General features: G+C 37.2%; 1 protein-coding gene across 5 annotated transcripts in view; it reads right to left on the reverse strand.

Moving 5' to 3' along the window:
• Positions 1 to 23,940: 23,940 nt before the first annotated feature.
• Positions 23,941 to 25,698, reverse strand: part of LOC109551027 (ATP synthase peripheral stalk subunit d, mitochondrial-like) — a 67,583-nt gene continuing 65,825 nt past the window's right edge. For 4 of the 5 annotated variants that reach the window (XM_073791206.1, XM_073791205.1, XM_073791204.1 and 1 more), the window contains one exon: positions 23,941 to 24,515. In XM_073791206.1, the coding sequence (XP_073647307.1) occupies positions 24,357 to 24,515 (159 nt within the window). In that variant the 3' untranslated portion in view covers positions 23,941 to 24,356. The remainder of the gene's footprint in view (positions 24,516 to 25,698) is intronic. The other variant, XR_012325633.1, reaches the window with a different exon arrangement.

Consider the following 25,698-nt stretch of genomic DNA (forward strand, 5'->3'; position numbering starts at 1 on the left):
AGGCAGGGGCCAACAGGTGGGGAAGAGGGTTGCAATTCTGCCTCTTTTTTAAAATTGAAGTATACTTGGTTTACATTAGTTTCAGGTGTACAGCATAGTGATTCAGTATTTTTACTGATTATACTCCATTAAAAGTTATTGCAAGATAATGTCTGCAGTTCCCTTTACTATACAATATATCATTGTTGCTTACCTATTTTACAAATAGTAGTTTGTATCTCTTAATTCCATACCTCTAATTTGCCACTCCCCCCTTTTCTCTCCCCTCTAGTAACCACTGGTTTGTTTTCTGTATCTGTGAGTCTGTTTTTGTTTCACATATGTAATTCCAACATATACATATGTATATATATACACATTTATGTATTATTTTTAGATTCCACATATAAGTTCTATCTTATATGTATTTGTCTTTTCTGTCTGACTTATTTCACTAAACATAATATTCTCTAGGTTCATCTGCATTGCTGCAAGTGGCAGAATTTTATTGTCCTTTATGACTGAATAATACTCCGTTTTATATATATATATATATGTATAAAAATGGAGTATTATTCTTTTCTTAATCCATTCATCTGTTGAGGGGCACTGGGGTTGCTTACATATCTTGGCTATTTTAATAGTGTTGCTGTGAACATTGGGCTGCACGTATCTTTTCGAATTAGTGTTTTCATTTTTTTCTGGATATATACCCAGGAATGGAATTGCTGGATCATATGGTAGTCCTATTTTTAGTTTATTTAGGAACCACCATCCTGTTTCCTATAGTGGCTGCACCAATTTACAGTCCACCAACAGTGTACAAGTGTTCCCTTTTCTCCCAATTCTCTCCAACATTTATTTGTAGACTTTTTGGTGATAGCCATTCTGACAGGTGTTAGGTGATATCTCATTTTTGTTTTGCATTTCTCAAATAATTATTGATGTCAAGCATCTTTTCACGTGCCTTTTTGCTATCTGTGTGTCTTCTTTAGAAAAATATCTATTCAGATTTTCTGCCCATTTTTTGAATGGGTTGTTTGGGTTTTTTTTTTATTGAGTTGTATGAACTGTTTGTATATTTTGGATGTTAACTGCTTGTCAGTCATATCATTTGCAAATATTTTCTCCCATTGCATAGGTTGTCTTTTCATTTTTTTTGATGGTTTCCTTTGCTGTGCCAAAGCTTTTAAATTTAATTAGGTCCTATTTGTTTATTTTTGCTTTTATTTATTTTGCCTTAGGAGACAGACAGGTCCAAAAAATATTACTATCATTTATGTCAAAGAGTGTTCTGCCTATGTTCTCTTCTGGGAGTTTTATGGTGTATGGTCTTTCATTTAGGTATTTAATCTATTTTGAGTTTATTTTTGTATGTGGTGTGTGGAAGTGTTCTAATTTTATTCTTTTATATGTAGCTGTCCAGTTTTCCCTGCACAATTTATTGAAGACCACTGTCTTTTTTCCATTGTATATTCTTGCTTCCTTTGTCATAGATTAATTGACCGTAGGTGTGTTGGTTTATTCTTGGGCCTTCTATTCTGTTCCATTTATCTATATGTCTGTTTTTGTGCCAGTACCACGCAGTATAGTCTGAAGTCTGTGAGCATGATACCTCCAACTCTGTTCTTTTTCTCAAGATTGCTTTGGTAATTTGGGGCCTTTATGGTTCCACATGAACTTTAGGATTATTTGTTCTAATACTGTGAAAAATGTCATGGGTATTTTGATAGGAATCACATTGTAGCTGTAGATTGCTTTGGGCAGTATGGCACTTTTGACATTATTAATTCTTCCAATCTAAGAGCATGGGATATCTTTCATTTCTTTGTAACATATTCAATTTCCTTCATCAGTGTTTTATAGTTTTCAGAGTATAGGCCTTTTAACTCCTTGTTTAAGTTTATTCCTAGGTATTTTATTCTCTTTGATGCAATTTTAAACAGGATTTTTTTTTACTTTCTCTTTCTGATAGTTCATTATTAGTGCATAGAAAAACAACAGATTTTTGTATATTAATCTTGTATCCTGTGACATTGCTGAATTTATTTATTAGTTCTAATAGTTTTGGGGTGGAGACTTTAGGGTTCTCTATATAAAGTGTTATGTCATCTGCAAATAGTGACAGTTTTACTTCTTCCCTTCCAATTTGGATGCCTTTTATTTCTTTTTCTTGTCTGATTATTGTGGCTAGGACTTCCAATACTATGTTAAACAGGAGTGGCAAGACTGGGCATCTTGATCATGAATTTAGAAGAAAGACTTTCAGCATTTTACCAGAGTATGATATTAGCTGTGAATTTGTCATAAATGGACTTTATTATGTTGAGGTGTGTTCCTGCTATACCAACTTTGATGAGAGTTTTTATCATGAATTGGTGTTGAATTTTGTCAAATGCTTTCTCTGCATCTATTGAGATGATCATGTGATTTTATCCTTCCTTTTGTTACCATGGTGTATTACATTGATTGATTTGTGAATATTCCATCCCTGGAATAAATCCCACTTGATCATCATATATGATCCTTTTTATATATTATTGAATTTGCTTTGCTAATATTTTATTGAGGGTTTCTGCATCTATATTCATCAAAGATATTGGCTTGTAATTTTTTTTGTTTGTTTGTTTGTAGTGTCTTTGGTTTGGTGTCAGGGTAATGGTGGCCTCTTCAATTTTTCAGACTAGCTTGAGAAGGTTAGGTACTAGTTCTTCCTTATATGTTTGGTAGAATTCCTCTATGAAACCATATGGTTCTGAACTTTTGTTTGCTGGGAGGTTTTTTTTTTAATTACTACAAATTCAATTTCACTAGTAGCAATTGGTCTGTTCCAATTGTCTGTTTCTTCTTGATTCAGTCTTGGCTGGTTGTATATTTCTAGAAATTTGTCCAGTTCTTCTAGGTTGTCCAATTTGTTGGCCTATAACTGTTCTTAGTATTCTCTTATAATATTTTTATATCTCTGTGGTATTAGTCATTATTTTTCTTTCATTTCTTATTTTGTTTGAGTCCTCTCTTTTCTTTTTGGTGAACCTGGCTAGAGGTTTATCAACTTTATCTTTTCAAAAAACCAGTTCTTGGTTTCATTGGTCTTTTCTTTTTTGATCTCTATTTCCTTTCTGATCTTTATTATTTCCTTCCTTCTGCTGACTTTGGCCTTTGGCTTTTTTTTTTTCCTTTTTCTGATTCCTTTAAGTGATAGGTTAGGTTGTTTACTTGAGATGTTTCTTGTTTCTAGAGGAAAGCCTGAATTGCTATACACGTCCCTCTTAGAACTGATTTTGTGGCATCCCATAGATTTTGAAGTGTTCTGTTTCCATTTTCATTTGTCTCAAGGTATTTTCTGATTTCCTCTTTGATTTCTTCATTTACCCATTGGTTTTTTAGTAGCATGCTTAGTCTCCACATGTTTGTTTTTTCTTTCTGTAATTGATTTCCAGTTTTATACCATTTTTGTTTGAAAAAATGTTTGATATAATTTCTATCCTTTGAAATTTGTTGAAATTTTTTTGTGGCCTAGCATGTGATCTACCCTGGAGAAGGTGTGCACTTGAAAAGAATATGTATTATGCTGTTTTTGGATTGAATATCCTGTACATATCTATTAAATCCAGTTGGTCTACTGTGTCATTTAAGATCACTCTTTCCTTATTAATTTTCTGTCCAGATTTCTGGATAGTCTGTCCACTGATGTCAGTGAGGTGTTAAAGTCCCCTACTATTATTGTATTATTGCCAATTTCTCCCTTTATGTCTGTTAGCATTTACTTTATGTAATTAGGTGCTCCTATATTAGGTGCATATATGTTAAAGACTGTTATATCCTCTTCTTGTATTTATCCTTTTATCATTATATAATGCCCTTCTTTGCCTTTTATTATAGATTTTGTTTTAAAGTCTATTTTATCTGATGTGAGTACTGCTTCTCTTGCTTTCTTGTTGTTTCTGTTTGCATGAAATATCTTTTTCCGTCCCCTCACTTTCAGTCTGTCTCTGTCTTTTGTCCTAAGATGTCTGTTATAGGCCACATATGGAAGGGTCTTTTTTTTTTAATCCAGTCATCCAGCATATGTCTTTCGATCAGAGCATTTAGTTCATTGACCTTTAAAGTAATTATTGATAGGTAGGTACATATTGTCATTTTATTACTTGCTCTCTGGTTATTTTGTAGTTCTTTTTCTTTTCTTCTTTGAGGTTTGATAATTTTCTTTGGTAGTATGCTTGTGCTCCTTTCTTTTTAGTTTCTGTTTATCTATTATAGGTTTTTGATTTGTGGTTACCATGTGGTTCATATATGTTTACCTATAATTATATCTGCTTGTTTTAAACTGGTAGTCACTTAAGTTCAAACAAACTCTAAAAAAGGTACATTTTTAACCCCTTTCCCCACATTTTGTGTTTTTGTGCCATGTTTTATATCTTCATGCTTAATCTTTAACTGTTTATTATAGTTATAATTGCTTATACAATTTTTTTGTCTTTTAATCTACAAAATGGCTTATTTCAGTGGTTGATCCTCAGTCCTTACTATATATTTCCCTTTTCTAGTGAGATTTTCCCTTTCCTATAGATTCTTACTTCTTTTCCACTTAGAGAAGACTCTTCAACACTTCTTTTAGGGTACGTTTAGTATTGATGAGCTCTTTTAGTTTCTGCTTGTGTGGAAAGTTCTTTATCTCTCCTTCTATTCTAAATGACAGTCTTGCTGGGTAGAGTATCCTAAGTTGCAAGGTTTTCCCTTTCAGACTTTGAATATATCATTTCACTTCCTTCTGACTTGTACAGAAACCAGCTGATAGCCTTATGAGGATTCTCTTGTATATGATTCTTTGTTTTTCTCTTGCTGCCTTTAGAATCTTTATCTTTAACTCTTGCCAGTTAATTATGATGTGGCTTGGTATGGATCTGTTTGTGTTCATCTTGTTTGGGACCCTCTGTGCTTCCTGTGCCTGAAATCTTTTCTTCTTTAGGTTTGGGACGTTTTCAGCCTTAATTTCCTTAAATACTTTTTTGATCCCCTTACTCTCTCTTCTTCTGAGACTCCTATAATGCGAATATTAGTATGCTTAATATTATCCGAGAGATCTCTTAAATTGCTTTCTATTTTTAAAAATTTTGTTTTTCTTTCTGCTGTTCTGATTGAGTGATTTCCATTATTCTATCTTCCAGATCACTTCTTTGTTTTTCTGTATCACTTAGTCTGCCATTCATTTCTTCTAGAGTGCTTTTTATTTCAGCTACTGAGGTGTTCATTTCTGATTGGATCTTTATCATATTTTCTAGTTCCTTGTTAAAATGTTCACTGTTTACATCAATTCTTTTCCTTAATTCAGTTAACATTTTTATTACCAATTTTTTTTTGGGTTTTGGTTTTTGTTTCTTTGCGGTACGTGAGCCTCTCACTGTTGTGCCCTCTCCCATTGCGGAACACAGGCTCCAGACATGCAGACTCAGTGGCCATGTCTCACGGGCCTAGCTGCTCCAAGGCATGTGGGATCTTCCTGGACCGGGGCACGAACCTGTGTCCACTTCATTGGCAGGCGGACTCTCAAACACTGCGCCACCAGGGAAGCCCAATGTTTTGAATTCTTTATTTGGTAAATTGTTTATTTCTGTTTCATTGTTTCTTTTTTCAGGGCTTTTCTCTTGCTCTTTCTATTGAGAGTAGTTCCTCTGCCTTTTCATTTTTCTTAACTTTCTTGCCTCTAAGAGTTTAGGTAAAACAGTTACCTATGCAGTCTTGAAAGGGTGTCTTATGTGGGAGTGTCCCTATACAGACTGTGTGCTTCTAATGCTATTGGTGGAAGAGCTGGATTTGATGTGAAATAAGTCACCTTTTTCTCAGGATGTGCTGGCAGCTATCACCTTGGTAGGGGGTAGGGCTGGAAATAGAGGATCTAAAGCCAGTGCTGGGTATGAGGTGGGACTTTTTCTGCTAAGTGACCATCACTGCCCTGTCATGGATGGAGTCTGATCCCAAGTTGCTGGATCAGAAACCCTGAGGGTCGGGCCTGAGGTAGTCCTGTTCCCTTTAAGTGTCTGTTTTTCCCCTCCCCATACTGAAAACTCTGTCCCAGAATAGGGAAGTGCTGAAGCAAGTGGGTCCCATGTACAGACAGAGGTCAGATGTGTTGTTTATGTAGGCACCTGTGGCTCTGCTCAGATGCAGCCTCAGGTGCCAGTCCCCTCTGTCCCTCACAACCAATCACTTCCCTCTATTTCCAATGTCCCTGGCCTATTGTGAAACCACTCCACAGGGCTGGCAGGGGCCCACGTGGACTCATGGCATGTATCAGGAGGTGAGCTGTGTTGGAGTGGCCACCATCAGAGATCTGGCCTTCTTTTGAGGTGCTGCTTGAGTAAACACCAACAATGGCTGCCACTGTCCCATCCAGGTTCTATCCTGGGACCAACTCACCTCTGTGTCCTGTAGTTGAGTCTTTTCCCTCATAGTGGGTGCCCCAGATCCAGTGTTGCACTGTGGCATGGAGTGAGCAAGGCTGAAGTGTTCCTTTGGCTTGGGCTGAGGTGCATGGCAAGATAGTCATAGGAAACTGGCAACCACTAGAGCAGATCTCTCTCTTCCATGCCTCAGGGGCTAGCCAGTGCATGCATGCTCCTCACTAGCAAAATCCAGCCTTCCCCCAGCCCTTTTATTTGTCCCAGCGGTCCTTCAAGCAGGGAAGGGGGCTTATCTCTTTTGCCTAGGCCTCCAGGATTGGGATGCCTAATATGTGGCTTGAAACGCTCACTCCCCAGGGCAGATGTCCACCTGTGTAATCTCCCTTTTCCTCTGAGTCCCCTCCTAGGGGCAGGGGTTCCAACTCAAGTGTTTTTCTTCCTTTCTTACTGATTATGTGTGTATCTTTCTTACAGCCTAGGTTGTACAGGAGTACTTTTGTGAGCTTCCAGTTAGTTTTCAGTAAGAATTATTCCACATGTAGATGTATTTTTGATGTATTTGTGGGGGGAGGTGAGCTCCATGTCCTTTTACTCCACCATCTTGATCCTTCCTCCAACTACATCTCTTAGAAAAAGTATAACAATGTGGAGCTTCCTTTACCCCCAAGATGTGTCCAAAGCTGGTAATGAGGAGGGATAGGAACCGACATGTTAGGCAGAGGCTACAGGGGTTGCAGTGGTGTAAGTGTGTGGAAAGGCTTTGGGGCATCAGGCTTTCCCAGTTCACACTCCAATATTCTGACACCTTTCTACCAAGTTCGTGAAGTTCCTATTTTTAGTCAAACATAGGGAAAACTTTCCTATCTTGACTTAAGCAGTTCTACACATTAGGTCTGTCACTCACAGTTTGGTTCCAGTTTCTGTGTTAAGACACCTTCATTTGCAACAGAAATATATCTAACTTAAGAACATTTGTTGATTCATATAACTGAGAAGGGCAGACTTGGATCTTGCTTCAGAGATAACTGGCTCCAGAGGCTCAAATGCTATCAGAAGGTTTGTCTCTCTCAGCTCTCATCTCTGCTTCACTCTGTTGCTGTTCTAATTTTCTTCTACCAGATGAAACTGTAGCACACATGTACCGTTATAGTGCACTGAATTGCTCACCACTGATCAAAGTCCCATACAGCTCACAGTCTGTGTGTGTGTGTGTGTGTGTGTGTGTGTGTGTGTGTGTGTGTGTGTGTCACAGTTTCATAGCTTACGGAGCTCAGAAGACAGCAAGGAAAGGATATTTTTGGTGCAGTTTCCCTGGTCTTCCATGGTTCCACAGACAAGCAGTAGCTAACAGTTAAACATCTGAGAAGACATTAGGAAGTGTAGGTACCTTTGGAAGCTCCCAACAACTTCCCTTAAGAGGCTCTTCCTTGCACCCACATAGGGGCACATCAAAATAAAGCAAATATTAACAGACATAAAGGGACATATTTACAGTAATACAATGATGGTAGGGGGTTTTAACATCCCACTTACATCAAAGGATATATCATCCAGAGAGAAAATCAGTAAGGAAACACTAGCCTTAAATGACACATTTGGCCAGATGAACTAAATAGATATCTACAGAACATTCTACCCCAAAATGGCAGAATACGAATTTTCCTTCAAATGCACATGGTATATTCTCTAGAATAGATCACATGTTAGACCACAAAACAAGTCTCAGTTAATTTAAGAAGACTGAAATTTTATTGAACATCTTTTCCAACCTCAACACTATGAGACTAGAAATCAATTACAAGAAAAAAAATACTGCAAAAAACAAACGCATGGAGGCTAAACTACATGCTACTAAACAACAAATGGGCCACTGAAGAGATAAAAAAGGAAATTAAAAAATCCCTGGAGACAAATAAAAAAATGGAAATACCATGTTCCAAACTCTATGGGACACAGCAAAAGCAGTTCTATGAGGGAATTTTATATAGGCCTATAACAATATAGGCCTACCTCAGGAAACAAGAAAAATGTCAAATAAATAATTTAACCTTACACCTAAAGGAACTAGAAGAAAATAACAGACAAATCCCAAAGTTAATAGAAGGAAGGAAGTAATAAACATCAGAGTAGAGGGCTTCCCTGGTGGTGCAGTGGTTGACAGCCCGCCTGCCAATGCAGGGGACACGGGTTCATGCCCCAATCCGGGAGGATCCCACATGCCGCCAAGTGGCTGGGCCCATGAGCCATGGCTGCTGAGCCTGTGCGTCCAGAGCCTGTGCTCTGCAATGGGAGAGGCCACAACAGTGAGAGTTCTGCATACCGCAAAAAAAAAAAAAAAAAAAAAAAAAAAAAAAATCAGAGTAGAAATAAATGAAATAGAGACTAAAATAAACAATAAATGAAACTAAGAACTGGTTCTTAGAAAATGTAATCAAAATTGATAAACTTTTATCCAGACTCATCAAGAAAAAAGAGAGAGGGTCCAAATAAATAAAATCAGATATAGGATAAGTTACTACTGACACCACTGAAATACAAAGGATCACAAGAGATTACTACAAACAAATCTACACCAATATTGGACAACTTAGAAGAAATAGATAAATTCCTAGAAATGTACAATCTTCCAAGATTGAATCACTAAGAAATAGAAAAAAATCTGTACAGACTTATCACTACTAATAAAATTGAATCATTAATCAAAAAACTCTCAACAAACCAAAGTCCAGGACCAGAGATGACTTCACAGGTAAATTTTATAAAATTTTAAATCATTTAATACTTATCTTTCCAAACTATTACTAAATATTGAACAGGAAGGAAAACTTACAAACTTATTCTATGAGGCCAACATTACCATGATAACCAAATCAGATAAAGACACTACAAAAAAAAAATTAAAGGCCAATATCCCTAAAGAACACAGATGCAAAAATCCTCAATAAAACATTACCAAACGGAGTTCAACAATACATTAAAAGGATCATACACCATGATCAAGTGGGATCTATCCCAAGGATGCAGGCTGGCTCAGAATCTGCAAATCAGTCAACATGACTCCACATTAACAAAACAAAAGATAAAAATACGATCATTTCAATAGATGCAGAAAAAGCATTTGACAAAATACAACATTCATTTATGATAAAACTATCAAGAAAGTGGGTGTAAGAGGGAACATACCTCAACATAATAAAGGTCATATATGAGAAACCCACAACTAACATGATACTCAATGGTGGAAAGCTGAAAGTATTTCTTCTAAGACCATGAATAAGACAAGGATGCCCACTCATGCCACTTTTATTCAACATATTAGTCAAAGTCCTAGCCACAGCAATTAGAGAAGGAAGAGATGAATTGGAAAGGAAAATTAAAACAGTCACTACTTGCAGATGACAAGATACTTTATATAGAAAACCCTAAGGACTCCACACACACACACACACACACACACACAAAACTATTAGAACTAATAATGAATTCAGTATAAATTTGCAGGATAATAAACTATATATATATATATATATATATATATATATATATATATATATATATATAATCTGTTGTGTTGATATACACTAATAATGAACTATCAAAAAGAGAAATTAAGAAAATCCCATTTATGAATTGCATCAAAAAGAATTCTATACCTAGTAATAAATTAAACCAAGTACTTGAATCACCTGTACGCTGAAAACTATAAGACATTTATGAAAGAATTTGAAGATGACATAAATAGAAAGATATATTGTGCTCATGGAGTGGAAGAATACTACCGTTAAAATGTTCATACTACCCAAAGCAATCTACTGATTCAATGCAAACTGTATTAAAATATCAACGGCACTTGTCACAGAACCAGAGCAAAAATAACCTAAAATATGTATCAAACGGCAAAAGGCCCCAAATAGCCAACATGATCCTAAGAAAAAAAAGATTCAACATTACTTCATTCTTATTAGTGGTTGAGTAATATTCCATTGTATATATGTATATCCATTTATCTGTCAATAGACATTTAGGTTGTTTCCAAATCTTGGCTACTGTAAACAGCACTGCAGTGAACATCAGGGTGCATGAATCCTTTTGAACCTTGGTTTTCTCCAGATATTTGCCCAGGAGTGGGAGCTGGTTCATATGGTAGCTCTATTTTTAGTTTTTCAGGGAACCTCCATACTGTTCTCCACAGTGGCTGTACCAATTTACATTCCCACCAACAGTGTAGGAGGGTTCCCTTTTCTTCATACCCTTTCCAGCATTTATTGTTTTGTAGACTTTTTTATGATGGCCATTCTGACTGATGTGAGGTGATATTGTAGTTCTGATTTGCATTTCTCTAATAATGAGTGATGTTGAACATATTTTCATGTGCCTCTTGGCCATCTGCATGTCTTCTTTGGAGAAATATCTTTTTAGGTCTTCTGCATATTTTTTTGCTTGGGTTGTTTGTTTTTATGGTATTGAGTCACAGGAGCTGCTTGTAAAATTTGGAGACTAATCCTTTCTTGGTCGCATCACTTGCAAATATTTTCTCCCATTTAGTTGGTTGCCTTTTCATTTTGATTATGGCTTCTTTTGCTGTGCAAAAGCTTTTGAGTTTAATTAGGTCCCACTCCTTGCTTTTTGCTTTTACTTCTATTACTCTGGGAGATGGGTCAAAAAATATATTGCTGTGATTTATGTCAGAGAGTGTTCTGCCTATGTTTTTCCCTATGAGTTTCATAGTATTCAGTCTTACATTTAGGTCTTTAATCGATTTTGAGTTCATTTTTGTCTGTAGTGATAAAAGTGTTCCAATTTTTTTTTTTTTTTTTTTTTTTTTGCCGTACGCAGGCCTCTCACTGTTGTGTCTTCTCCTTTTGCGGAGCACAGGCTCTGGATGCACAGGCTCAGCGGCCATGGCTCACGGGCCTAGCCGCTCCGTGGCATGTGGGATCTTCCCGGACCAGGTCACGAGCCCGTGTCCCCTGCATCGACAGGCGGACTCTCAATCACTGTGCCACCAGGCAAGCCCCCCCCCCACAATTTCATTTGTTTTACAAGTGGCTGTCCAGTTTTCCAAGCACCATTTATTGAAGAGACTGTCTTTCCTCTATTTTATAGTCTTGCCTCCGTTATCATATATTAGTTGATCATAGGTGCATGGGTTCATTTCTGGGCTTTCTATGTTGTTCCATTGATCTATATTTCTGTTTTTGTGCCAGTACCATACTGTTTTGATGACTGTAGCTTTGTAGTATAGTCTGAAGTCATCGAGCCTGATACCTCCAGCTCTGTTTTTCTCTCTCAAGATCACTTTGGCTATTCGGTGTCTGTTGTGTTTCCAAACAAACCGTAAAATTTTTTGTTCTAATTCTGTGAAAAATGCCTTTGGTAATTTGATAGAGATTGCATTAAATCTGTAGATTACTTTGGGTAGTATAGTCATTTTAACAATATTGATTCTTGCAATCCAAGTACATGGTATGTCTCTCCATCTGTTTGTGTCATCTTTTATATTGTTCATCAGTATCTTATAGTTTTCTGAGTACAGGTTTTTGCCTCCTTAGGTAGGTTTATTCTTAGCTGTTTTATTCTTTTTGTTGCAATGGTAAATGAGTTTGTTTCCTTGATTTCTCTTTCTGAACTTTTGTTGTTAGCATATAGGAATGCAAGAGCTTTCTGTGTATTAATTTTGTATCCTGAAACTTTACCAGATTCTTTGCTGAACTCCAGTAGTTTTCTGGAGTTCAGAAAATCCTAAGAAAATCTTTAGGATTTTCTATGTATAGTATCATGTCATCTGGAAATGGTGACAGTTTTACTTCTTGTTTTCCAATTTGGATTCCTTTTATTTCTTTTTATTCTCTATTTACCATGGTTAGGACTTCCAAAATTATGTTGAATAAAAGTGGTGAGAGTGGACATCCTTGTCTTATTCCTGATCTTAGGGGAAATGCCTTCAGTTTTTCACCATCGATAATGATTTTGCTGTGGGTTTGTCATATGTGGCCTTTTTATGTTGAGTTAGGCTCCCTCTATGCCCATTTTCTGGAGAGTTTTTATTATTAATGGGTGTTGAATTTTGTCAAAAGATTTTTCTGCATCTATTGAGCTTATCCTATGACTTTTATTCTTCAATTTGTTGATGTGCCATATCATGTTGATTGATTTATGTATATTAAAGAATCCTTGCCTCCCTGGGATAAATCCCACTTGATCATGGTGTATGATCCTTTTAGTGTGTTGTTGGATTCAGTGTGCTAATATTTTGTTGAGGATTTTTACATCTATGTTCATCAGTGATATTGGCCTGTAATTTTCTTTTTTGTGATATCTTTGTCTGGTTTTGGTATCAGGGTGATGGTGACCTCGTAGAATGAGCTTGGGAGTCTTCCTTCCTGTGCAATTTTTTGGAAGAGTTTGAGAAGGACAGGTGTTAGCTCTTCTCTAAATTTTTGATAGAATTCACCTGCCAAGCCATCTGGTCCTGGATTTCTGTTTTTTGGAAATTTTTTAAATAACAGTTTCAATTTCAGTACTTGTGATTTTTCTGCTCATATCTTCTGTTTCTTCCTGGTTCAGTGTTGGAAGATTGTACTTTTCTAAGAATTTGTCCATTTCTTCAAGCTTGTCCATTTTATTGGCATATAATTGCTTGTAATAGTATCTTATGATCCTTTGTATTTCTGTGGTGTCAGTTGTAACTTTTCCTTTTTCATTTCTAATTTTATTGATTTGAGTCCTTTCCCTATTTTTCTTCACGAGTCTGGCTAACGGTTTATCAATTTTCTTTATCTTCTCAAAGAACAGCTTTTACTTTCATTGATCTCTGCTATTGTTTTCTTCATCTCTATTTCATTTATATCTGCTCTGATCTTTATGACTTCTTTCCTTCAACTAACTTTGGGTTTTGTTTGTTCTTCTTTCTCTGTTTAGGTGTAAGGTTAGGTTGTTTATTTGAGATTTTTCTTTTTTCTTAGGTAAGATTGTATTGCCATAAACTTCTCTCTCATAACTGCTTTTGCTGCATCCCATAGGTTTTGGCTCATCATTTTTTTCTTTGTCATTTTTCTCTAGGTATTTTTTTTTCCTCTTTGATTTCTTCAGTGATCCATTGGTTATTTAGTATCATATTGTTTAACCTCCATGTGTTTGTGTTTTTTACAGGTTTTTTCCCCCTGTAATTGATTTCTAATCTCATAGCATTGTGGTCAGAAAAGATGCTTGATATGATTTCAATTTTCTTTAATTTACTGAGACTTGATTTGTGACCCATGATGTGATCTATCCTGGAGACTGTGCACTTGAGAAGAAAGTGTATTCTGCTGCTTTCAGATGGAATGTCCTATAAATATCAATTAAGACTACCTGGTCTATGTGTCATTTAAGGGTTGTGTTTTCCTTATTCATTTTCTGTCTGGATGATCTGTCCTTTGGTGTATGTGGGGTGTTAAAGTCCCCCACCATTATTGTGTTACTGTCAATTTCCCCTTTCATGGCTGTTAGCATTTGCCTTATATATTGAGGTGCTCCTATGTTGCGTGCATATATATTTACAATTGCTGTATCTTCTTCTTGCATTGAACACTTTATCATTATGTTGTGTTTTTCCTTGTCTTTTGTAACAATCTTTATTTTAAAGCCTATTTTGTCTGATATGAGTATATCTCCTCCAGATTCCTTTTGATTTCCATTTGTGTGGAATATCTTTTTCCATCCTCTCACTTTCAGTCTGTATGTGTCCATAGGTCTGAAGTGGGTCTCTTGCAGACAGCATATATATGGGTCATTTTTTTTTTTTTATCCATTTAGCCAGTTTGTGTCTTTTGGTTGGAGCATTTAATCCATTTACATTTAAGGTAATTATTGATATGTATGTTCCTATTTCCATTTTCTTAATTGTTTTGGGTTTCTTTTTGTATGTCTTTCTTCTTCCCTTCCTCTTTTGTTCTCTTCTCTTGTGTTTCCTGCCTAGAGAAGTTTCTGTAGCAGTCGTTGTAAATCTGGTTTGGTGGTGCTGAATTCTCATCGCTTTTGCTTCTCTGTAAAGCTTTTGATTTCTCCATCAAATATGAATCAGAACCTTGCTTGTTAGAGTATTCTTTGGTGTAGTTTTTTCCCTTTCATCACTTTAAATATATTATGCCACTCCCTCTTGGCCTGCAGAGTTTCTGCTGAAAAAATCAGCTGATAACCTTATGGGGATTCACTTATATGTTATTTGTTGCTTTTCCCTTGTTGCTTTTATTTTTTTTTCTTTGCATTTAATGTTTGTTAGTTTGATTAACATGTGTCTCCATGTGTTCCTCCTTGGGTTTATCCTGTATGGGGCTCTCTGCATTTCCTAGACATGGGTGACTACTTCCTTTCCCATGTTAGGGAAGTTTTTGACTGTTATCTCTTTGCATCTCTTTTCTCAGACCCTTTCTCTTCTGGGACTCATATAATTCGAATGTTGGTGCCTATAATGGTGTCCCAGTGACTCTGAGACTGTCCTCATTTCTCTTCATTCTTTTTTTTTTAATTATTTTTCTGTCTTGCACAGAGATTTCCACAATTCTGTCTTCCAGGTCACTTATCTACTTCTGCCTCAGTTATTCTGCTATTTATTCCTTCTAGTTTATTTTCCATTTCAGTTATTGTCTTGTTCATCTCGGTTTGTTTGTTCTTTAATTCTTCTAAGTCTTTGTTGGACTTGTATCTTCTCGATCCTTACCTCCATTCTATTTCCGAGATCTTGGATCATCTTTATTATCATTACTCTGAATTCTTTTTCAGGTAGATTGCCTATCTCCTCTTCCTTTAGTTGTTCTTGTAGGTTATTATCTTGCTCCTTTGTCTTCAACATATTTCTTTGTCATCTCATTTTGTGAAACTTATTGTGTTTGTGGTCTCCTTTCCACAGGCTGCAGGATTGTAATTCCTTTTGTTTCAGATGTCTGCTCCTTGGTGGATGAGGTTGGTCCAGAGGCTTCTGCCATTATTTCCTTGATAGGGGGTTTGATTGGTTTTGTGGTGACCAGAGCCAACCCTAGATATTGAGCGGGGCCTCCCTTTGCTCTGTTGTTGTCACTGCCCTGTTAGGGGCAGGGTCTGATCCCTAGTTGTTGGAGCAGAGGCCCCCAGATCTGTTTCACAGCTGTGATTCTCATCTATAGGTGGGATTGGAGCACTCCTTCTGGGAGAGAAGCCACTGAGTATTCCTCCTCTGGAGCTATTCAATTGTGAATGAGCTCTGTTGTGTCTCCTTTCGTCCATTTTGCAGGTTCACAAGGTACACTGTTTTTGCCACTGCCCTTAGTCCTGCCTTAACTATGGGTATACCAGCAATTGGCCCTGGTGACTCTCAGGGGCTCACTGGGAGAATTTCTAGTGGCTGGAGCTGTCTTCACCTTTCTGGGTCAGCAGAGGCAGGTCCTGTGGCCCACTGGTGGAATTCCTAATCACAGGAGCTGTCCATGACCTTCCACAGAGCCAGTGGGGGATGGGGCTGGTGTCTGCCCATTGGTCTGGAAGATGCGGCCAGTGCCTCCCTCTGGAGCCCAAGATGGCAGCAGTGACACGTGCCCACCCTGGAGGTCCTGTAATTTGTGTCCTGTTGCCTGGGAGCACTCACAGGGAAAGAAGCTCTTATGGTGGTCCTACTCCTCTCCTTGTGTTGTGCCTTGCCTCTCTGGTGGGCCCAGGTTTCTTCCTAGTACACCCTCAATTGCCACAGCCTGACCTCTTCAGGCTCTTTCCACACCTAACCCTGGTCCTCTCCCTGGGACCAAGCTCCGGAGTTTGAGCTTCAGCACCTGACCCCCATCTCCACCAACAGAGGAATGTCTCAGGTTGGGGAGCACATGATTGTCCTCTTGATTCCTTTTTCTTTTTCCTTTGGTCCTGTGTTTTCTTGTCTTTTCAGATGTCTGAGGTCTTTTGTTGGCACTCAGTAGCTGTTCTGTGTGAATCGTTCCACTTGTAGATGTATTTTCAATGTTTCTATGGAAGGAGATGAACTCTGCTTCCTACTCCTCTGCCATCTTGATCTCTCTTTGGCACTTCTTGATTTACATCACTCAAATATAAGGACACAAAATGAAAGAAACACCTTGCTTCAATATTTCCTCATCTTCTCACCTATATTGAGATTGCACAAATTGACACAAAATGGACTCGTCTTGAAAATTGTGGTCAGAAAAACGGTATCAATATTCTAATTGTTTGACAGCCAAATTGGTCTTTATAGATTAGGATACATTATTTCTTTGCCTTAAATATTGGATTTAACAGAAAAATACAGTACAGAAGTATCAGCCTGCAATGTCATCTTGAAAATTTGCATCATGACCTCATTTTATCACTAAACAATCGTAGATTTGAAAATTCATGAATTTTTTTTTAAGTTTTAAAGATATAAATTGCTCTTTCACCCTAGGATAAGAATATATGCCTCCACTTTTCAAATGAGAGTCAGATATCCCTTGGTGTCCCCACTGTTCCCTATGCACTCACACTGTATGTGATTTTTCTGCACTTGTTATTGTCTGTGCCTAATCTTTGAGCCACTGACACGTGTATCATACCTTAACCACCTTGGTATACTCAGTGTTGCATGCAAGATCTGTCTAATAGTAGCTTCTTCCTTAATAGTTTTGTATTAATAAAGCAACACAAAGTCTCAGAGAATGGGAAATAGGGCTTATTGCAGTGTGCTGATCTATAGAGCCTCAAAACCTTGTTTGTGACAAAGATGATTTTCTTAAGTTTATGAAGGTCTGCTTTATCTGCCTTCATTTATTTTTTCCTTTACAGTTAACCATTTCCTTTTCTCTTTTAACTTGAATCTCTCCCATCTTCTATATTATCTCAGAAGTGGTCAGGCTTTCAGTGCACTTTCTAAGTTCAATTCAGCACTGAGAATCTTACGAAATTCTTACAAATTAATAAAGAATGAGTGTTCCTTCTTGAAATTACAATGATTGTTCTTAAGCTGATTACCAATTTTCTAGCCCCTCAGAATTGAAAAAGTAAAGGGAAACTTTACCTTGGGAGTGTGCCTCTAAAATAGTCACATCAGATATCTTTTATTATTCCTGCTCTCAAGATCATCTTGGTCTCACTTGATCTAAGGCATTTGATCCTTAGATGCATTTTAAAATCTCCATTTTAGAAAACTATAATTCTAAAAAACACAGGCACCCCAGTGTTCATTGTGGCACTATTTACAACAACCAAGACATTGAAATGACCTAAATGTCTAGTGACAGAAGAATGGATAAAAAAGATGTGGTATACATATGCAATGGATTACTACTCAGCCATAAAAAAGAATGAAATCATGCCATTTGCAACAACATGGATGGACTTACAGATTATCACACTAAGTTAAATAACTCAGAAAGAGAAAGAGAAATACCATATGATATCATTTATATGTGGAATCTAAAATATGACACACCCAGAGATAAACTCATGCACATATGGTCACCTTATCTTTGATAAAGGAGGCAGGAATGTACAGTGGAGAAAGGACAGCCTCTTCAATAAGTGGTGCTGGGAAAACTGGACAGGTACATGTAAAAGTATGAGATTAGATCACTCCCTAACACCAGACACAAAAATAAGCTCAAAATGGATTAAAGACCTAAACGTAAGGCCAGAAACTATCAAACTCTTAGAGGAAAACACAGGCAGGACACTCTATGACATAAATCACAGCAAGATCCTTTTTGACCCACCTCCTAGAGAAATGGAAATAAAAACAAAAATAAACAAATGGGACCTAATGAAACTTCAAAGCTTCTGAACAGCAAAGGAAACCATAAACAAGACCAAAAGACAGCCCTCAGAATGGGAGAAAATATTTGCAAATTAAGCAACTGACAAAGGATTAATCTCCAAAATTTATAAGCAGCTCATGCAGCTCAATAACAAAAAAACAAACAACCCAATCCAAAAATGGGCAGAAGACCTAAATAGACATTTCTCCAAAGAAGATATACAGACTGCCAACAAACACATGAAAGAATGCTCAACATCATTAATCATTAGAGAAATGCAAATCTAAACTACAATGAGATATCATCTCACACCGGTCAGAATGGCCATCATCAAAAAATCTAGAAACAATAAATGCTGGAGAGGGTGTGGAGAAAAGGGAACACTCTTGCACTGCTGGTGGGAATGTGAATTGGTACAGCCACTATGGAGAACAGTATGGAGTTTCCTTAAAAAACTACAAATAGAACTACCATATGACCCAGCAATCCCACTACTGGGCATATACCCTGAGAAAACCATAATTCAAAAAGAGTCATGTACCAAAATGTTCATTGCAGCTCTATTTACAATAGCCCAGAGATGGAAACAACCTAAGTGTCCATCATCGGATGAATGGATAAAGAAGTTGTGGCACATGTGTACAATGGAATATTACTCAGGCATAAAAAGAAATGAAATTGAGCTATTTGTAATGAGGTGGATAGACCTAGAGTCTGTCATACAGAGTAAAGTAAGTCAGAAAGAGAAAGACAAATACCGTACACTAACACATATATATGGAATTTAAGAAAAAAAAAATGTCATGAAGAACCTAGGGGTAAGACAGGAATAAAGACACAAACGTACTAGAGAATGGACTTGCGGACATGGGGAGGGGGAAGGGTAAGCTGTGACAAAGCGAGAGAGAGGCATGGACATATATACACTACCAAACGTAAGGTAGATAGCTAGTGAGAAGCAGCCGCATAGCACAGGGAGATCAGCTCGGTGCTTTGTGACCGCCTGGAGGGGTGGTATAGGGAGGGTGGGAGGGAGGGAGACGCAAGAGGGAAGAGATATGGGAACATATGTATATGTATAACTGATTCACTTTGTTATAAAGAAACTAACACACCATTGTAAAGCAATTATACTCCAATAAAGATGTAAAATAAAAATAAATAAATAAATAAAATATGACGCAAAAGAGCTTATCTCCAAACAGAAACAAACTCACAGACATAGAGAACAGACCTGTGGTTGCCAAGGGGGCATGAGGTGAGGGAGGGATGGATTGGGAGTCTGGGATGCAAACTATTATATATAGAATGGACAAACAACAAGTTTCTATTGTATACCACAAGGAACTATATTCAGTATCCTGTGATAAACCATAATGGAAAAGAATATGAAAAAAATGTATATATAAATATATATAAAACTGAATCAGTTTGCTGTATAGTAGAAATTAACAGCATTGTAAATCCACTGTACTTCAATAAGACAAATTTAAAAAAATAAAATAATATCTCTGTTCTATAGGAATAACCATCATTTAGTCACTGAGAGAGGAAACTGTCATATGAAAGTCTCTTTTCTTTGCCATGTGTTCCTTTTTGTTTTTTTTCTTGGCAGTAGGCAGAGATCTGAGCCTAACAGTGAAGATAATGAAATTAAAAATGATTCACACTTCCAGCTCCCATTTGAAGAGTACAAGAAACCTCTGAGTTTCTGAGAAGAAAGATTTCTCTGGACCACAGTTCAGGCCCCATATTTGGGAGTCCATTCAGACTCAGAAAGGTGCAACTAGCTCACATAGTCAAAAAGAAAAGGCGGTGTTTATATGTGGAATCTAAAAAATACAATAAACTAGTGAATGTAGCAAAAAGGAAGCAGACATATTTATAGAGAACAAACTAGTGGTTACCAGTGGGGAGAGGGAAGGAGAGAGGGGTAATAAGGGATAAGGGACTCAGAGGTAGAAAGTATAATGTATAAGATAAGCTACCAGGATATATTGTACAACACAGGTAATTTTGCTAATATTTTATAATAACTATAAATGGAATATAACTTTAAAAAATTGTGAGTCATTATATTATACACCTGTAACATATAATATTGTACATCAACTATACTTCAGTAAAAACATTTTTAAAAGACCAAGTGATGAGCTAAAACTTTTCGTTTGAATTCCTGAAAGTTTGTGTTTTTATCCATAGTCTCTGGTCTTTTCAGGGACAGTGACTTTTATACCATGTTACTACACCAAGTCTTATATATGTCTTTGGAATGGAAAAACTGTTGCCACTCAGTGCAATATCAGGTATTTCCAAGTGAGTTCCTTGAATGTGAAGAATGTATTTTTAGAAAATATTTATTTATTTGTTTGTTTGGCTGCACTGGGTCTTAGTTGCAGCATGCGGGATCTAGTTCTCTGACCAGGGATCGAACCCAGGTCCCCTGCATTGGGAGCATGGAGTCTTAACCACTGGACCACAAGGGAAGTCCCAAGAATGCATTTCTGAATCAGGAACTTTTGATAGGGGAGATGCATAAACAGGAATATATTTTCTCTTTATGATGTTGCTGTTCCATTGTGGAATTAGCCTTTTGCATATCCAGGACTCAAGAGACTGTTTCTACCTATTTGGATACTTCTCCAAGTGGGTGGTTCATCAATGTGTATTGAATAGTGACCAGGATATCTGTAAGTAAAAAATCAAGTAAAGTAGAGGCGATTAGCTGAATGGCATTAGCATCTAAGAAAGTATTTTATAAGAGATTGTAGAGCAGGATTTGGCAAACTACAACCCATGGGCCAAATACAGCCCATCACCTGTTTATATACCTACCACTTTCAAGCTAAGAATGGTTGATTTTACAACTTAAAATAGTTACATTTTAAATGTAAGCACCTATGTAATATCCTCAATTTTGCCTCTTGGACCACAAATCCTAAAATATTTGCTATCTGGCCCATTATGGAAAAAGTTTGCTTTCACCTGTTATAGAGTAATGGTCTTGAAATATCAGTAGAGAATATGAGTAATGCAGGACTCTTTCTCCTCCCCAACTGTGGTAGGTTGACCCTAACCCTAATCCTAAGATATCAACATCCAAATCCTTGGAATATGTGAATATGTTACTTTACATGGCAAGAAGGATTTTACAGATGTGATTAAATTAAGGATATTGAGATAGGATATTATTCTAAGTTATCTGGGGATGGACAATATAATCACAAGGGTCAATCTAATAGGGAGGCAGAAGGGTCAAAGTCAGACAGGATATGTGATGACAGAAGTAGAGGTTTCAATGAGCCTTCCTCTTGGCAAGGAAACAGATGCTCCCCTGGAGTCTTCAGATACAGCCAGCCCTGCCAACATTTTGATTTTAGCTCCATAAGACTCATTTTGGACTTCTCAACTCCAGAACTATAAGATAATAAATTTGTGTTGTTTTAAGCCACCAGGTTTTTAATATTAATGTGTCACAGCTGTAATAGGAAGTCAATACATCTATCAGCCCTGTGCTCCTTGGGTGGTAGAATTTTAGGCTTCACCATAGAGTCTCCCAAAATATATTGAGTGCCTATAGGCAAGCTGGGCAAGAGGTAGAGGTAAAGTTGTGAGAGAAATTTAGTGTAGCTGATTGCACATTTTTGGTTTTAGAGAGTATTTGGAAAAGGCACCCAAGGAAGAACTCAGTTGTAATCAGGGAAGGAAGAACTGTAGAGTGGAATGTGACTGAAAGTCAAGGGAAGGTAAATGATTGAAGGAACTGGGAGTTGAGACATAGTAGCATTAGCTAACCTCAGGTTTTGAATGGCCGCTATCCAGGTGTCTCTCTGAAATCTAATGATGCCACCATTGGTAGAAAAACAAAAGGGAAGAAAGTTCTTAAAATTATTAAGGTTGTGTTTTATGTCAGCCATATAAGCCCTGTGACTTCCTTACCAAACGGAATATTTATCTCCACCTGCCTCTTAATTCAAATGAAATTTCCTTCCTCCGACTAACAATCCATCTCCCTATTATGTTTTCCGTAATTTGCACACAGTGGTAACCTTGGTGACCAGTCATTTGTTGCAGATACAGCTCTTAGAGTTCAAAATGATGTCCTCACTCTAGAAACTATTCACTAAATAGACCAATATCTCTTAATACAACATTTCTCAAATTATGTCCAATTTGAGATCACCAATTACTACACCTTGGAACTAGAGGTCCATAAAACACAGTTTGGAAAACATCTCTTTAAGTCATTAAAACAGAATGTAAAACACAGATTAAAACTGAAATTTGGGAATTGGGAGATTGAGATTGACACATATATGCTTTTGATACTATGTATAAAATAGACAACTAATGAGAACATACTGTATAGCACAGGGAACTCTACTTAATGTACTGTGGTGACCTAAATGGGAAGGAAATACAAAAGGGTATATATGTATACGTGTAGCTGATTCATTTTGCTGTACAATAGAAAATAACACAACATTGTAAGGCAACCATACTCCAATAAAAATTAATTTTAAAATCCCTGCAATTTGGAGTGAGTTCTTAGTAGTGTTCCAGGGCTTGGAAGAAATACCAGTACATGCAATACCTGAGGCTTTCTCAGAAATTTGGGTCCATACTAGAATAGACCCTACAATTCAAAATTATCTATGAACAGTATGAATATAAAAACATGAAAATCCAAGGCTACTTTTGGAGGTTCTCTCCAGATATGTGAGCAGTTTTTGAACTTCCTGAACCAACTTGCATGTGGGTGCAATGACCCACAATGTCCCTTTTCCCAAGATGCCTGCAGCTCTCAATAATTGGTTCCTTCTAGGTGATGGGGACCATATGCAATACTTCTCTGGAGACCAGGAAGGCAGCAGGTGTTGCTAAAGATCTTGACATGCAGGATGCCCAACTCTTCCCTTTTGCCTAACATTGAATGTGTGAAGAATGCAAGAATGCTGGTGTTTCCTGGTTGGATATGAAACAGAACCCCTAGGATCAACCTTGACATATGGCAAATGGAGAGGCAGGCAATTTGTTAATTGAGTTTAACCTCTCTTATGCATTGAGTACTTAAAGGATATTTGACAGGTAATATCTTATTGTCTGTGTCCTCCACTAGATTCCAAGTTCTATGAGGTAAAAAAAAAAATTTCTTTTCAATATTCCTAACACAATGCCTTTCCTTAGTATGTGCTCAGTACACATGCATTGTGACTAAATGTTAACTTTTAGCATCCAAAAGCTCTTCTGAAATTCAGAGGCAATTTTGGTGTTGTTGTTATTGCTATACAAGGATGTAATACTAATTGTATTATTGTGAGTTATTTTCTGCCAGGCTGTTTTAGTTGCCAATAGAGGGAAAATGTCTTATTTTGGTGAAAATGAACAAATAAGTAAAATAACATCTGGTTGTATCTGAAGATTCTGTTAACATGAGAAAAATATATGAAAGAGTAGAATGTTTATAAAGCATCCATTTTTTTTTTACCCCTGAGATTCACTGGGATAGATTTTGGAGATTCCACTGGCATCATTTCAACAAACATTTACTGAGTATTTAGTATGTTCAAGACAGCAAGAGAATTGTGTCCTCTACCTGAGTCTGCCAGAGGAGATAAGAAAGTACATAATGGCTGCTTTGCAAAGTATAATATGAAAAGAGTAAAACTGAAAGATACAATGTGCTAGAACTTCCAAGGATGAAGAGATCACTGGCAGCTGGGGAAAAATAGCCATGGAGCTACGTCCATATCCCTCAAGTGTTCAGTCTTAGGGAGAATGAAGACTCAATGGCGCCGGAAAGCCAGATAAATACACATTCAAAATAACACACATTTATTAATAATCTTTTCTTAAAGTAGAACACCTCATTGCTGTTTGTGGAACAGCATGTGCTCATAATATTCTTCATACAAAGGGAGGCCTTACCAAAGTACATTCTAGTTACCAGTAATGCTCACTTTAATGTTTTATTGATGCTCCCTGCACCAACACACTGGATTATTTATTGTTTACCAGAGCCTTTTGTGGGTAACTAAGGTGTTCTCTTATATGAGAGAATCTTATAAGACAGAAATCTATCATCCAAGATTAACAGAAAATGCCCATCTGATCCAGGCTTTCTGTCTCTTTGAAATTATTTTAAATGACTATTTGCAGTATATAATTATTTTTTAATGTGCAGAGTTTATAATTCGAGGGCCAGAGCTTTCTCTCAGGGTTGAGTTTATAAATTTTCACTTGGCTTGTGAGGCTGGTAGGGGTACTTCTTCTTGCCTAATTTGGTTTCTGGGAAGATTTCATTCAAGTCCTCAATGGTCATCTTATCAAATGGAATTATGTTCTTCATCTTCTCCATGTCTTTCTCATATTCTTCAGTCCTGATCTTTGGAAGAGACAAAAACTCAGCACAACTTTTCACCTCTTTTTCTTCAGCATCCAAAGGGAAACCTTAGTTATTTTATTGTCTGGAGTTTGGGACCAAGGTGTAAGATCTTTGAACTAAGTCCTTCTTAGGTCCCCTCAACTAAGTTCTCAATTTCTCTTGGGGAATCCTTTGTGGAAAGAAAGGTGACTCTGATTCCACTCAAGTGGAATGGGTGTCATGGTGGCCAAGATCTGGGACACAGAGTTGAGGCATCAGAGCCAGGGAAGAACAATGAACACTAAACTTAGGGGTCAGGGCAGGCATGGGAACCAGTTTCAAGGCCAGCAAGTGGAAATCAAAGAGAAAATGAAGGGAATGAGAGGTTCCAGGAGTATGTTGGTGCCTGCAGCGAACAGTAACAAAGGATAATTATGGAGACTGTGGAAAGGCCAAAGGAGGAGGCAATGTGACTATAGTAAGGGCAAAGGTTAAGAGATTGCTGTGAGGGAGAAAATGGACACAGGAGTTCTATTTATTCATAATTTATATCGACATAAAACTTCCAGAAAGTTTAAGGCAGCTTTCAAGAATAGAAACAATTGCAGTACAGTTGTTAAAGTAGAAATAAAAATAGTTTGAAATAAGGAGAGGGAACAGGAAACAAATTTACTAAATGCCCAAGAAAATCTGGTTATTTTGACTGAGCATTGACTTTAGCTTGGACTTTTCTAGTAGTCAGGGGAAAAAAAGGGACAATTTTCATAAACTTGCTGTCAAATAGAAGCAAGCAAGAAGCAGGATTAAATGCCAGGTTTCTTTTTTATTCAAAATAAAAAGAACAAAACTTCCCTGTAGGAACAGATGGAGTACTGAATTGAAAAGGAAGTCTGGGGCTTCCCTGGTAGCGCAGTGGTTGAGAGTGTGCCTGCCGGTGCAGGGGACGCGGGTTCGTGCTAAAGATGTTTTGTGGATGTGATGCCTGTTATAGGATGAGAGTTATAGGATGAGTGGAAGTAATCCAGGAGAAGATGTTTTGGGGGGAGATGGGGTGGAGAGGGCAGGAAGGTGCACCAAGAAGGAAGGATCTATTCAAAGCCCAGGAGACAAGAGGGAGCCTCGTATGTTCCTAGAAGGGAAGAAGTTTATTCTAGCTGGTGTTTAGAATGTGAAAGGGGAGTAGTAATATCTGAGGCTGGAGCCA

The sequence above is a fragment of the Tursiops truncatus genome, chromosome 14, assembly GCF_011762595.2.
Source record: "Tursiops truncatus isolate mTurTru1 chromosome 14, mTurTru1.mat.Y, whole genome shotgun sequence".
In the NCBI taxonomy this organism is placed as follows: Eukaryota; Metazoa; Chordata; class Mammalia; order Artiodactyla; family Delphinidae; genus Tursiops; species Tursiops truncatus.